Here is a 15844-nt window from a genome sequence, read left to right as displayed (position 1 = left end):
TACATAACCTACTTAAACTGAGTTTAAGTATGTACACTTAAACTCAGTTTACATGACCTACTTAAACTAAGTTTACATGTACATACTTAAATTAATATTACGTATAATCATTGAGCAAGGTTGAACTTTTAGATGTACACTTAAACTGAGTTTACATTACCTACTTAAACTGAAGAGGGATTTTAGGGTGTAACCAAGAAAAAAGGAAGATGCTTTTTGAAAATTAAATATTATAGAAGGGTATTTTTGTCATTTTATGATGCAACCAGGATTAAATAGGGTGTAATTAGAAAAACTCGTATTAAATTTGACTTTTCAAAAATATTTCAAGATATATTAACAATATTGAAGGACAAATTTTATACGAGTTTTTCTAATTACAAAACTTTAATACTATTGAAGGGTGTAATATTGAAGGACAAAACTTTTTTAAAAAAAGTGTTTGTAATTAAAGACAAAAGAGTAAATTATAAAAAAGGTAATTAAATTAAGAGTAATGATACATAGACACCCTTAGGTGGCAATACACCCTTTGACACCCACACAAAAATCTGACACGTAGTCACGTACCCCGCATAAACACACTTTCTCTTTTCTCTTCCTAATGCATCGGGTGTACAAGGGTGTATGAGAATAAAGGGTGTCTATGTATCATTACTCTTAAATTAAATACTACATAACAAAAAGATAACATGTCGATCATTTCAAGGAGAAAAACACTTGAGAATTGTTGTTCCCACGTTTGGTTTGGCTATGCCACACGAGTAAATTACTCAAATGCCCCTCGGCAGTTAGCTGCCGAATTATGAAACCGACTGCAGTTAACTGCCGAGGAAAACTTCGGCAGTAAACTACCTAGGAAAACTGAAAACTTCGGCAGTTAACTGCCGAGGAAACCTCAAATCTGTTTTTTTTTTTTTTTTTTTTTTTATTCTTTGAGAATATTCCGCGGTCTTTATCATTTTTTATTGATTTTTCTTAATAATTCGTTTTTAATTTTATTGATTTGCCTTCCTTATTTATTTTAATTGTATTACTCCTTTAAATCTTTTTTTTTTTTGTTATAACTGCTTTGATCTTCAACAATAGTGAATATTTTATTTCCAAAAAACTTTCACGAAATTTTCTTCTTTTATTTCCTTTTTACGGAAATATTCACAATTATTTTAATTGTATTACTCATTTGATCTTCTTTTTTTTTGCCTATTTTATTTCCAAAGAACTTTCACGAAATTTTCTTCTTTTATTTCCTTTTTCTTTGTTTTAGGCTTAAATGAACATTTAAGTCCTCAAAAAACATTTCAATAAGTGTAAAAATTAAGTATTTGAATATTGTTTTGCAAATTACTTAAATAAAAAAAAATCTTTATACACAATTATTTTAATGTAGAAAATATAACAACATATTATACCTTAAAAAAAATCGTTGGGCACAATTATTTTAACGATTTTTTTTATTGTTATTTGTATTTAAGTAATGTGCAAAACAATATTCAAATGCTTAATTTTTACACTGATTTAAATGTTATTCTTATTAAGATATATACACATAAGTATAATACTGCAATTGTTTAAAACGTACCAAAATAATGATTGAAACTTTCAAAATCAATAAATATTATTAAAGACAATTTATGGTTTTTGTCAAAAAAAAAAAAGTTTTGTTATTAATGACAATTTATGGATTTTGTCAAAAAAAAAAAACAAAAAACAGGTTTGTGGTTTCCTCGGCAGTTAACTACCGAAGTTTCAATTTTCCTCCGTAGTTTACTGCCGAAGTTTTCCTCGGCAGTTAACTGCAGCGTATTTCTAAAACTTCGGCAGATAACTACCGAAGGATATTTGAGTAATTTACTTCTATGGCACAGCCAAAGTAAAAGTGGGAACAGCAATTCAACACTTTAATACGACGTCCTTTTTCATTAAAAAAAAAAGATGTCGTTTTCGAGAATAATAAAAAGACGAAAAAGAAGAAACCTTGAGGAAGAGAGTACTCAGCTCGCCACTACTGCTTCGCCTTCATTCTCAAATTCGTTGCTAAGAAAAATACAAATACTCTACTCAGTACTCACCCGTGATGATGATATAATAGTGTTAAACTTAATCAAAAACAGGTGAAATTTATAATTTTATTTTATGTTTATAATTTTATTTCATTTTTTCTATCTCGTGTTTATTGTTAATTTTAATTCTACCTGTTTTCAATTGTGGAGCTTGCATTTCATGATCTGAAATGGTTGTGTGAACTGAGTTATTTTCTTTCTTTATATCTGGGAAGGATTTGTCCGATATGTGTCGGTGATTGACATTGACACGACACCAACACATCTGATTACTTTGAATTATGTCATTTTTTCAAATTATTATCAGTGTAAATGTGTCCGTGCCCGTATTGTGTTCGGTATCCGTGTACGTGTCGGTGCTTCATAGCTTCTCGATAGCTTATGAAAACAACTTATTGTTTATGTGAAAGTTGTTAGATTTTATTTTATCTTTTGTTATAGAAATAGGCAAATAGCTTATCCATAAACACTGATGCTATAAGTGCTTATGTTATAGAAATTCACCGGTCTTAAGAATGACGATTGTTATTGAAGCTGGCCGAGATGTCCAACATTGTTAACGGAATAGGTGTGGAGATATTTCTTTTTTTTGAGATCAGGTGTGGAAATATTTGTCTGCTGAGGCAGTAGTGGTACTTGTATATGTATAATGATTTAGTTTTTGGATATGATCTTTGTTTCCATAGTTTTATATGGTGTTAGCGTTTAGAGCGACTCTTAGCTCAGATTCCTTTTCAGATCTGAATACAAATTGTAAGATGTATAGAGGGGTTATTGCAAATAGCTTATTGAATTTCTTCTTCAATACATAGTTATCATATAATGACTTATGTATAAACTGCTTCTACAATTAATTAGGTTATTGAAATTTCTTCGGTGAAACATTGTCCTAGTTCCAGTTATTTAGCTGGGCCAAAAAACAACTTGCTATATCTTTTGTGAGTTTAATTTTCATGCACTGTAAGTGTAAAATTTTTACACTGTCACCATATTAGAATCAATCATCTGTTTGACTTTAGAAGTGGTTATAATAAAAGTCAAATCTTTCTAATGATCTGATGACATGATCAAGTGACAATGTAAAAACTCTTTACAGTGACGGTATATATGAATTAAATCGTATCTCTTACTGTATATGTTTGTCAAATTTTGTATATAGATTTGCTTGGAAGAAATCTTTAGCAGTGTTTAAACAGTTCCTCTTATTTGTGTTCATTGGTAGAATACTGAAATAACGAACAACTTCAAAAATTGAATAGTAAATGGCAGAGTATTTGGAGTTTCTTTTCCATCCATTTCTTGAAGAAAAATTGTGCAAACAAACAATAAGCAGATTTTGATTATTATGATGAGAGTGAGAACCAGATTTTTATTGTTATTTTTAGTATTTGTTGAGGAAATAGAAGAACCAGTGATGAGATTGTTTCGGATTTCTTTGGGTTGGTTCTTGAATTTGCAGTGCTTGCTAGCATTGTGGGTAGATGTATTGAAAGGTATTATACACAATGATGAGTTCATTCTGCATATTATTTTGGAAAGTAGAATGTTTTCAGTAATTAAGTTATCATTCTTTAGTACCCGGTATTTTAGACTGCTTAATGCCTGATAATTGGCTGTTAAGATATTTTTGCATAGAACCCACTTGGGTTGGCCTAGTGGTGTTGGCTTGGGACCTTGTAGTGTGCTACTCTCAAGGTCTCAACTTCGATTCTCCCTGGTGCTAATTTCGGTGGGTTAGTTTGGTTTCTTTAAAAAAAATGTTATTTTTGCGTAGTACTTAGATTTTTACTGTTAATGCTCTGAAGATCTATATGCTAATGGTTTCATAAATCAACTGTGCTATCTTGTTGGATTTGGCCAATGTCACTATCACAATTACATAGTGTAAAAGCTCATATGTTTTATAAACATCACATATTACTAGTGGTCACTGTATGTAGCAATCAGTACTTCTGATTGAAGATGTGACCGATGTCCGATGCCAACACAACACTAACACATAACTATATTCAATTAATGTAGTTTTTTAGACTATTATCGGTGTCTACGTGTCAATGTTAATGTTTTTGTCTGGTATTTGTGTCAGTGTTTCATAGGTCTTGTAGTGTTGTAAAAGACTTGGGAGGAGGGGCATTTGTTTTTTATCATGTAATCTGATTTAATTGTTGATGTACTTTCTCCTATCCTTCCATAAACAGATAAGTTGTTTCTCATATTTTAAATTCTGATTGCTTAAATTTAGATGACTAAACAGAAGGAAAACATAGAATTTACCGCATAATGTTGGTCTCTAATATCAATCTCCAAAATAAGGAGATTCACACATCTAATTTATCAGAAGATTATATTAAGTTAGGGTTGATTTGTGAGCTTGTAATTATAAAAGGATTTTTATCTTTTTGAAACAACTGCAGGTTGGACCATAAACCAACAGTTGGTTGATTATCACCCTGGCTTGCATAGTTACTCCCAACCTTTTGTTGTGAATTGGTCAATTATATGCACCAACCATGGATAATATAAAGAAAGATGAAGCCCAAGATCAGAAGCGTGATGAACTTGCTGAATCACTAAATGACCTCTTCAGTAGTGTCGCCACCATGATCAAATCGGAGCTTCAGGTAAAACTCCCCATTCTTTCTCCAATCCTCTATAATATATTACGTCTCACTAGTTCTACAAACACTTGACGATTTGAAATTTACAATTGTTTGGAAAATCATTTGAGACTTTTATCGACTTATTTTGTATAATTTGCAATGGTTGTGTGTCAGGGTACTAATAATCATCTAGAGCTATTGGAGAAAATGAATCTGAGGGTAGCAGAAGAGTATAACGGGTTTGGCGATTTGGCTTCAGGGTTAAGGGTATTTGTGGAGCAATTGAAGTGCAAGAGTGGTAGCTTTAACGAATATGTTGAGCAGATTGATGCCATTGAGAAGCAAGTGACTGAATTTGAAGCTGTGGTCTCTATGCTTGATAAATATGTGACTTTGTTGGAATCTAGAGTCCAATCTCAGTACCAAACCAAAAATCCATCTTCCTGATTAACAAAACAATGTACAAATTGAGGAAATGGGTAGGAAAGATGAGAATAGTCCTCTTCACACTGCTAATTTACTTATTTTTCTCTCAATTTGTATCATTTGGGTACTCAAATAATGGTCCGTGACCACGATCTGGTCACAACAAAATGGTTTTTTGATTTGCTGAAACTGCAACACGAATGTAATTGAGGCCGCATCGGGCCGTAATTGAGGTTGTATCAATTGCAATTGACCACAATTCTGTGCAATATCAACAAGAATGATGACGTGACCGCATATGTTACCGTGATTGCTATTTAAAACTTTACTTTCTACACTCCCTGCAGCATCTTTATCTCTCCCTTCCTCATCTCATGTTTACTCCATTTTCAATCTACCCTTGTGCTTATCTTTGTTTGGGTTAGTAGAGTTATCTTGTTGATTCCAACCCATCATCACATCACCCCTATGTAAAACTCTGTTTTCTGTATTTGAAGAACAACTATTTTAAGGTGTTTTAACTATCGATAAAGATGTAATTGTGATATAGCATTATAAGTACTTTTTTGGGTGGTATTATAAGTACTTAATGTAGAATGTATCAAATAAAAAGCATGTGTTATAATAAGGGTCCGTATATTGGCTTGGGATCTGGGAATGTGCTCCTCCTCGAGGTCTTAGTTTCGATTCTTTCGAGTGTCAATTTAAGTAGGTTAATTTAGCTTCTTTAAAAAAAAAAAAAAAAGTCTATTTGATGGTCAGGATAGAGAGAGAATAAGATTAATTTAGCTTTTTTAAAAATAAAAAAAAAATCCGTTTATTCTGTTTGATGCACTATTAATATAGGATAATTATTTCTTTTACTTATCATATCCTTTCAATTCTTTGTAACTTCTATCCTAAATTTAGGCTGAGTTAAAATTAACCTAACCTTTTGATTACGCCGCTTCTTCTCATCTTCCTCTCGTTCATCTTTTCTTCTTCTTCTTTTTTTTTTTTTTTCTCCCTAGAATCCCTCTTCTTTTCTTTTTTTCTTCTTCCTAGAATCAACTCTCTAATATTCTTCTTCCTTTTTTCTTTCAATGGATTCCACTTTTTTTTGGGTATGAATTCAATTTTTGCCTCTTCTGTTTTATAGATTTCTGATTGTCATCTTTCTTTATAGATTTCTCTTCCTTTTTGATTCATCTTTTTATTTTGATTGATTTCATTTCTTTTTTCTTTTTTCTTATCAATTTCAATTCTCATTCTTTTTGATAGATTTCTTCTTTTGTGATGTTGCTGTAATATGTATAATATGAAAATTTATCCTATCAAATCATTATCTTCTTTGTTATCCTATCTCTATCTAGCTTCATATCATATCATGATCATCAAACGGACCCTCAGAGTCTAGAAACTGTTTTATTATCTTATTTGTTATCCTATCTCTATCTAGCTTCATATCATGTCATATCATGATCATCAAACGAACCCTCAGAGTCTAGAAACTGTTTTAGTTCTTTCTTTTTAAATAATTAGAAGCATGGTTGGTTTCTTTTAGAATTATAAGAACATTTTTGTATAGTTGAATCCTAACATTGTTCTGTAATATTTTCCTCTTGCAGCTGATACAACCTCAATTAAGGACCCCAACTCTGTTCTTTACTCCCCTGGACTGTGTACAAAAAAACTTTTATATGAAATGATATTTTCCCAATAGTTTTTTATTTTTTTGTGAAGAAGTTTGCTAATAGAAAATTAATTCTGCCTTATCATTTAAATCTGAAAAGTTTAATTATCCTCTTGCATGTGTTTTAAGGAACCATCAATCTCTAAACTCTACTCACATGGATGAACATGATTGGTGATCAAGAAATTAAAATATTAGTATTCAATTTGTCCACTTCTTATCACATTGTTATTTTGGTCAGCCAATCATGCCCCTTAATCAATGTTTAAAACTAAACCGGATGGTTCAACTAGTTGAATTGGGAATCGGTTTATTTTATAATCGGTTTGATCCTTGTTGTATTACAGTCTGGTTGAATCAAATTGAACAAAGGTAAATCGATTCAACTGTAGTTAGTTCAACCAATTTTTATTTTTATCATATTTTTTGAACGTTTTATTACTCTTTATTTATTTGTCTAATAGTTTAATCGTAGTTGAACCAATCGAGTCAAGATCTGAATGTCTCACTGATTCAATTTCCAGTCCGGTTTTATTTTTTTAAACATTATTTAATGTGGTTGCAAATTAGTAATCTATATAATAGCTAGCTAGATTTTTTATGCATATATATAAGCTCACACTCCTTAATTTCATTCTCACATTCCCACACATTCCACACTTTTCACCCTCTTTCTTTTGAGTCCTTCATAACAAAATCAACACAATGAGCAAACCAAGTTCTTCATTGGTTCATCTATCCATTCTCATTGTCACTCTCTTTGTGGCTGAAATCCATGGAAGCAAACAAATTAAAGCTCTTAACAAATTACAAAAGTCCAAATACAGTACAAACTCACAAATTGATACAAGTCACTTTAAGATACATGAGAATATTGCCCTTGATCCAATGGTTCATTCTCAAGATGGTATGAAAGAGAAAGACAAAATTGAGAAGCTACCAGGTCAACCAAATGTGAAATTCTCTCAATATGGAGGGTATGTTACAATTGACAAAATAGCAGGAAGTGCTTTTTACTATTACTTTGTGGAAGCTCATCATTCTAAAGAAACATTGCCTCTTCTTCTTTGGCTCAATGGAGGTATAAACTTAACATCTATTATTAGATTCAATGTTTCATATTATAGTATATAGAATTTGTTGCAAGTGTGACAAGTTTTTGAGACCTTACATAAACTATCCTAAATTTTAGTGGCTCAATGGACTACAATCTTGATTATCCTAAATTTTAGTAATATCAAGGATTGCAAAATAAACTATCACTACCACAAAAAGTTTAATCATTATATAACAAAGTTGCAACAAAAATTTGATCTCTAGTTTTAGTCTTTCTAACAATTAAGGACATAATTAGAGACATTTATTTTTATTGTTCCCCATTTAACTTGGAGAATAATTATGATGCACCGTCAATGTAAAACGTTTTGTACTATCAACCAATCACAAACGATCATTAGTTTATAATAGATTATAAACTAAAAATCGTTAATGATATAATGCTTATGATTGATTGATAATGTAAAAAATTTATACATTGTCTATCCTAAATTAAATTATTGATAGATCTAAGTATAATATTTGCTTCTTTTCATAAGTCCATTCTTTGCAAATTTCATGATAACGCATTTTAAGTGATGCACACTCAAAAACGTTGAAATTAATTCTTTTTAATTCCTTTCAATCAGTTAGTTTCAACACAATTGCATCTAGGCACATGCACATGTACAAAGTGTTTCTTTGCCTTGTTGTGAACTCACATTCTTTTTGGGTTTTCACATCACGAGTGAGAAACAACTTGAGAAAACGAATCTATTTATAATGATCACATATAAATAATTTTAGTTTAATTTTTTTGTTTTGAGGAAGGCCTAAAATTCTAGTTAAGTACACATTCTATGGGATGTTATCTGTTTTGAATTATGTGGTTTTTTCTAGTCAACAAAACACTGCTTATCTCACTTATTCTACCAGAGTTAGTAATACTACTTTTGAAAGTAATAATTATATATTATACAAACTTACTCCAAAATAAAATAATTTTTTTAAATACTAAAAATTTATTAAGAAAAAAAAAGTAAAAACAGAAAATTGGAACTACCCAAATTATATATATATATATATAAGTCTTTACTTTTATTTTTAATTTATATAGTTTAGATAATGTCTTTATAGGTAATAGTTGTTCAACCAACATATTATTATCCTTCATCTTCTAGTGGTTGTCTTTTCTAATCACTTTGCATGGCTGGTATATCATTTAGTTTCATATGTTGGGATTAAGTGTTACATGCACATATATGGACATGCAACTAAATAGGGCTTAGAAAAATATCATTTATTTGTAGAGGAATGATAATGAACTTGAACTTACAACTAGCAACTCTCAAATACATATTCCAATAACTTAAAGAGAGATATTGAAGACATTTTAATATTATAGATATTAACTAATAGCTCTGCACCAATGGTATACAAAATTATGTTTTACCCTACCATATGTTTTGTTATAATTCAATATTTACTAAATTATCCACAAAATTATCTACAAGTTTCTTTTATTATAGTCGGTGTAAAATAGTTTTATTTCGTCAATATCACAGATTATCCACTCAATTACTTTGTTAGCATCAATATGTCGGGGCCACATATTTACGAAAGTAAAAATATGGAAAGGTTACATATTTTTGTTAATTTGTCACATCATAGTCTCTAATGATTGAAGAATCATGAACTATTTTCTCCGATGTTTATAATTTTGAACATCAATTTGTCCATTCACTCTTATAGTGGTTCAGTCGTATGGGTTTGGGCACTCATTCAACTACGAGGAAATCTTGCTTGATCACAAACAATTGAACACACTAAAAATACATACAAATAATTATTTTAAAAATATATATTATTTAATTCATTTTTCTTTCAACCTTTTCTTAAGTGTTTGTGTTCAAGTAGTGTACTCAAATGCATGTGACCAATCAAGTATTTTCCTTCAATTATTTTTTTGAAAGAAGTATTCTAAAATACTATTCCCCTACACTACATAATTGAAGTATTTTCCTTCAATTATGTAGTGTAGGGAAATAATATTTTAAAATAATGATATTTGAACAATAAAAATTTGACAACTTTTAGGAAACTCTATCTCATTTGCTTTTGCTCTTATAGGAAAATGAAAGAAAAAAAGAGTGTTGTCCGAAAGTTATCGTTGTTCAAATATCATTACCCGATTCCGAGAGAAGCACAACAATGTGAAGAATGGCAGGTGTTAAAATCCCATAATTCACGCTTCTTGAGGATTTCCCGGCGTGCATGTTATGTTGTATACAAGAACAAACGTACAACAAAAGAAATAAAATAACTATTAGTATGTTATTAGTGTTTAATTAATGTGTCTTTTATAGGCAAGTGGGGATTTGACCCTTTATTATTCTATTAATTTATAGTCATTTTCTGATGATGGTGACATGCAAGATCACATAGCCTCAAGTCATGTGTATGTTAATTAAGCTGGTAGAAGTTTGACTATACTTGTATCTAAATGCATAAATATAATATAACAACATAGAGTTTAATGGATGCTATTTTTTTCAGAGTTCCCTCCACTTGATGTAATTTTTATTCGACATGAAACACCTTTTCAACCGAAATATGAATATTAGTTATATATATTGTGAAAGTCTCACTGCTAAAAAAACAAAAATTAGTGAGAGAAATTTAGTGAGGGAAATTGTGAAATCCCTCTCTAATTCCGTCACTAAATTTTGCGACCAAAGAATTTATGAGGAATTTCATTTTTTCCGTTACTGATTTCTCTCGCTAATTTTACTTTTTCTAGTAGTGTCTAACCCATTTTTGATAGCATAAAAAAGTTTTACATGGTCATTTTTATAATATAAATTTTTTATACAGTAGTATAGAAAAGTCACCCCATGTTATTATAGTAAAGGGTTGAATGATTATATAAAACTTTTTTATAAATTATTTGAATGAAACTCTAACATAAATTATGAGGATGAAATTATTTATATAGTAAATGAGATGAAATTATATAAACTTACATATTATTGTCTCTTTCATTATATTATTTAACTCCTAATTAATTTCATTTCTCTTTCAAAGGTCCTGGATGCTCATCTCTTGCCTATGGAGCAATGCAAGAAGTTGGACCCTTCCGTGTGAACAGTGATGGGAAAACCCTTTACAAAAATAATTATTCATGGAACTATGGTATTAATTATCACCTCAAATCGACCAATTTTTTTCTTAGAACATATGAAAAAAAAAATACTTTTACATATTAAAAAAAAACATTATTAACTATTTTTTCTTAGATAAACGAAATGACAATATTTATCAAAAACTCACACACACAAAAAAAAATTAAAATCAATTTTATTTTATTTTTTTTTAATTTTCGTCGCTGTTTCATTTTCTTCAATAGTGTTAGTCATTAATTTTACATATTTCTCATTTTTTTTATTTAATTTTCAACTGTGAAGCTGCAAATGTATTGTTCCTTGAGTCACCAGCTGGGGTAGGGTTTTCATACTCAAATAAATCATCTGATTATGATACCAGTGGAGATAGAAGAACTGCTGCAGATAACTATATTTTTTTGATGAATTGGTTAGAGAGATTTCCTGAATATAAGAATAGAGATTTCTACATTGCTGGAGAAAGTTATGCTGGTCATTATGTTCCTCAACTTGCACACAATATTCTCCACCATAATAAAAAGGCTAATAGGACAATTATCAACCTCAAAGGAATTATGGTATGTGTTTTTCACTTTCTTCTATTTGTTATCAAATTGGAAAATGAGCATGTAGATGAAGTTATCATTATTATTCCATGTGTTCATTATGCCCTTAAACATAAATAATGGACATTGTCCTATGAAAATTACAGCTAATCTAATAGGCTTTGTCAAATTTCTCAATCACATCATGATGGTGAAAAATAAAATTAGGAAAGCTAATTAGTAATTAGTTTAATGAGAATTGATAGTGCTAAAAATTTTACATATTCGTCTAAGATCATTTTATGGAACTGATTCTAAATTTCATAGATTACTAATAGGTAGTCTCATAACGTCACATCATATTTATGCAACTCAGACATGTTTCATGTTTCAATAGTAAAAACAATATATGCAACTTTTATGCAACCCACATTTTTTATTTTTTATTTCCACTTAATGTTGTCTTATTTAAGATAATTCAATATAAATTAACCATATTTGATCGATGAGACATTTTTTTGAACAAAAATGGATAAATTTTCATTTGTTATAAGATTGGGTTTCCAAATTTATTTGGTCCAGGATTGGTCCACCACTCTGGATGAAACAAGTTTGTTACGTGATTCATGACATATGTATGCTTGACTTATTATTTTTTAATTGGGTTTATTAAATCTTGAATCATGGAAATCTGTTCCTTTGTCTTTGATATCATTGGTTATTTTTTGTTTTTAGGTCTATAGTATGAGATTTTTTTAATCATGTAACAACTAACAATGAGTGGTCTATTTCCTCTCAAAATAAAAAACCAATGAGTGGTCTATTTGGTCCATAGGTGGGACCTTAGTTAGTATGGGTTGATAGGGTTGTTACTGGCTATACATTTTAGTTATAGATATGGGAAGGAAGGGCAGCACTTTGGTGACATTGCTCGGCCAATGTTTCCAATGTCACCAAAGTGCTACCCGTCAAAGGCAACAGCTAGAATAGAACAATTTCACAGTTTAATTACTTGCAGCATAGTAAGTAGTTGATAATGTTTTGTTTTGGTGAGTAGTTGTTGAAGTTTTTTTTTTGGGTTTTTCTAACCAGTGCCCTAAGGGCAATGGTTAAAGATGTTAAAAATAGAAATTTTTATTAAAAACAATAATTTTTTACTTTTATAAAGTTAAACATTCCATTTTTCACTCATTTCCATTGCATAATTTCTATATTAATTTTTTTTAACTAGTGTCTTTAAGGCCCTAATTAACATTTCGCCTTTTCTTTTAGGGACTACTTAACGATTTTTTATTTCTTTTTTAATTGTTCTAAAAAAAGTGTGTTTTAGTACTACAATGGCAACATTTGATTTTGAATAATTTATAAAATTAATTTTAATTATAATGGAATTGAACATATAATTTTAGCTATAATGGAATTGCACATAAACCAATTTTTGTGTTTATATACATTATTCCAATAGTTAGTTGAATAATAATAAGGCAGCAGATTGGTTACCAAAGCACAGAATTAGATTATAGTTTTCTAATAGATTTCAGATTATTTATTTGCTCTAAAATTCAACTTTTTAATGAATAAAGTGGAGATACTAGATAGTAAGTATTCAACACTAATTGGTTATAGTGACTCAAATAAAATGGATGAATAGAACATAAAAATTATAAAAAAAATATGTGAATGGAACAATTTAATGTAACAAAGATGAATATGTTTACATTTTGTTATATTATTATATGCACAGATTGGGAATGCAGTGATCAATGATGACACAGATGAGCAAGGAATGTATGATTTTCTTGCTACTCATGCAATCATATCAGACCAAACAGCATATAATATCAAGAAATTTTGTAATTTCTCATCAACTTCCAATCAAACTACTGAGTGCAGTGATGCAGCAAGTGAAGTTGATAAGAACACATTGTTTCTTGATATATACAACATCTATGCTCCAGTCTGCACTAATCACAGCCTCACTAACCGTCCCAAGAAGGTCTCGGTAAGATTCAAATTTCCTTTTTCAAGTGGCATGAAATTTTGATTTTTCTTAAAGCAATTAGGGTCGGTCCAAGGATCGAGCTAACGAGGCCCTGGTTTTATATATTGTAAGGGGAATATGATGAGTATGTCGTCATGTCAAGATCTTAACTTATAGGTTGGATCGCCCTGAACAAGATCTTAATCAGTTCAAACCAAATAAATTGAAAAATTAAATATTCGGATAACCGTACCCTGTTAAATGGGTGTACACCCGACTCTACTCGGATTAGTAAGAATTCAATCATTATTGTACGCAGGATGTTCTTGATCCATGCAGTGACGATTATATACAAGCATATTTCAACCGGGGTGATGTTCAGGAGGCCCTCCATGCCAATGTCACGAAGCTCGAGCATGACTGGGAAGCCTGCAGTACTATCATTTCAAACTGGGGGGATAGTCCTACAACAATCATTCCCCTTTTACATGAGCTCCTAAATAATGGATTAAGGGTTTGGATTTTTAGGTAAAACATCTTCTCTTTACTTATGACTGTAGGGACTAGTAATTATCATATCCTCTTTGTCTTTTGATAATATTTGTTCTCACTTTATTGTAAAGCTGTATGATCCCTTGTTATTCTAACAATCTTGGTAATAAAAAAAAAGAATAAAATTTGAATCATCAGCAAAAGATGTTTACGAAGCAGTTTCCCTGAGCTTAGCTCGATTGGCACATACATTGGATAATATATGCAGGGACTGGGGTTCGAACCTCGATCACCCTACTTTATCACATTTAAAATGTGTGAACTCCAGCTACTAAGCTACTTTTGACAAAAAATAAAAATAAAAGATGTTTATGAAGTTTGTGTTGATGATTTGTTTTTTTTATCTATTGTATGATACAGTGGTGATATAGATGGAAGGGTGCCTGTTACTGGAACAAAATATTCCCTTAAAAAGATGAAGCTTCCCATTGAGACAACTTGGTATCCTTGGTTCATAAAGGGAGAGGTACTTGCAATAATAATATGTCAAATGTTTGTTTTCCTTGTTTCATAAGCTTAATATTATAAACAAAATTTCTATTTCCACCCCAACAAAATGTTAATATACGAACATTTGTCATTTTAAAAAAATCAAACCTTGACAATTCAAATAGTTACTGGAAAAAGTTAATTTAGGGAAGAAGATTTAGAGAAAATGAATTTTCTCTCTAGTTTTGTCACTAAACATAATGATGAAGGAATTAAAGAGAAAATTTGTCTTTTCCTTCTATAATTTTGATTATTATTTCTATTTTCTATAATAGTATAAAAGTTATTATTGTTATTATGATTTCATAGTGTTGATTTGATTTATTTAATCATGTTTCATGAAAGAGTAAAATTTAATTTCCTATCAACATCAAAGTTTTTTTTTTTTTGTTAATCATGTTAATAGTGTTAAGTATATCTATCACCTTTGTCGTTGATTAATCTATGTCGGAGAATCTGATTTACCACTTTTAGTGGGTTTTTCTTTTAACTACACTTTTTTCATCCATAAATCTCGAACTCTAAACTTTAAGGAATCTAAGTCCACTTTCACTTAGACAAATATAATGTAGATAATAAAATTTATGTTTTTTATAAACATTTTGTGATGAAATTTCATGTGAAACAGATTGGTGGCTATGCTGAAGTATACAAGGGAGGTCTAACTTTTGCCACAGTGAGAGAAGCAGGACATCAAGTGCCAAGTTATCAACCAGCAAGAGCCCTCTCTCTAATTATGCATTTCTTAAATGGCACTCCTCTTCCTATTACTCAAAGATTATATAACTAATTTACTTTAATCATGTTAGAATAATTATTCTATTGGCTTAGTTGTTGAATTATATATATTGTTAAAGAAAGAAAATCCATTTATTGTGTGATTTTGATTCCAACTATTGATTGATTAAAATGGAAAAAGAAAATCTCAATACATTGTTTCTCTCTAGATGGATTATCAGTTACTTGTACTATACCAATCAAACAAGAGAAACCAGAAGATTGTACAAACACAACAAAACGAAACCAAAATCAGAAAACTTGGTTAAAAATAATTAAAACACAGATAAGAGAAGAAGACCAATTGCAAGAACTTATGTGGTTCATCCTTAAAAATACTTCACCAAAGAGTAACAATGAATCCACTATGGAAAGAAACAAGACCAAAGCTAAATATTGTTGAGAAAAATTAGCATCAACCAATCCAAAGTGACCAAACAAGCACAGACAATAAAGCAAGATAAAGGAGAATAAGGAAAAATACGATGATATTTGTTCACCTAATTCGGTCCAGATTGACCGCGTATGGAGTTGAGATATCTT

The 15844-nt window shown here is 30.2% G+C and overlaps 2 protein-coding genes across 2 annotated transcripts; both read left to right on the top strand.

The window, feature by feature from the left end:
• The first annotated feature begins 1948 nt into the window (after nt 1–1948).
• On the top strand, nt 1949–5650 carry LOC11407266 (biogenesis of lysosome-related organelles complex 1 subunit 2). Its single transcript, XM_003599463.4, is given in 4 exon segments — nt 1949–2114; nt 4478–4684; nt 4838–5092; nt 5094–5650. Coding segments are annotated over 3 exon segments (387 nt in total). The 5' UTR covers nt 1949–2114; nt 4478–4573; the 3' UTR covers nt 5115–5650.
• A 632-nt stretch (nt 5651–6282) lies between these two features.
• LOC11405735 (serine carboxypeptidase-like 40) lies at nt 6283–15417 on the top strand. Its single transcript, XM_003599462.4, has 7 exons — nt 6283–7842; nt 10881–10988; nt 11261–11535; nt 13247–13504; nt 13803–14011; nt 14396–14501; nt 15153–15417. Exons 1-7 carry the CDS (start codon nt 7467–7469, stop codon nt 15312–15314), a joined length of 1494 nt encoding a protein of 497 aa, XP_003599510.1. The 5' UTR covers nt 6283–7466; the 3' UTR covers nt 15315–15417.
• The last annotated feature ends 427 nt before the right edge of the window (nt 15418–15844 follow it).

The sequence above is a fragment of the Medicago truncatula genome, chromosome 3 (genome assembly GCF_003473485.1).
Source record: "Medicago truncatula cultivar Jemalong A17 chromosome 3, MtrunA17r5.0-ANR, whole genome shotgun sequence".
In the NCBI taxonomy this organism is placed as follows: domain Eukaryota; kingdom Viridiplantae; phylum Streptophyta; class Magnoliopsida; order Fabales; family Fabaceae; genus Medicago; species Medicago truncatula.
The sequence above is the reverse complement of the archived record's forward strand: the minus strand, read 5'-3'. Positions and strand labels throughout refer to the sequence as shown.

Bases quoted from the DNA above. Each gene is read 5' to 3' on its own strand.
- LOC11405735 (XM_003599462.4), top strand. From the start codon at position 7,467: ATGAGCAAACCAAGTTCTTCATTGGTTCATCTATCCATTCTCATTGTC. The intron at 7,843-10,880 runs GTATAAACTTAA...TCTCTTTCAAAG, and splicing joins TCTTCTTTGGCTCAATGGAG to GTCCTGGATGCTCATCTCTT. The intron at 14,502-15,152 runs GTACTTGCAATA...CATGTGAAACAG, and splicing joins CTTGGTTCATAAAGGGAGAG to ATTGGTGGCTATGCTGAAGT.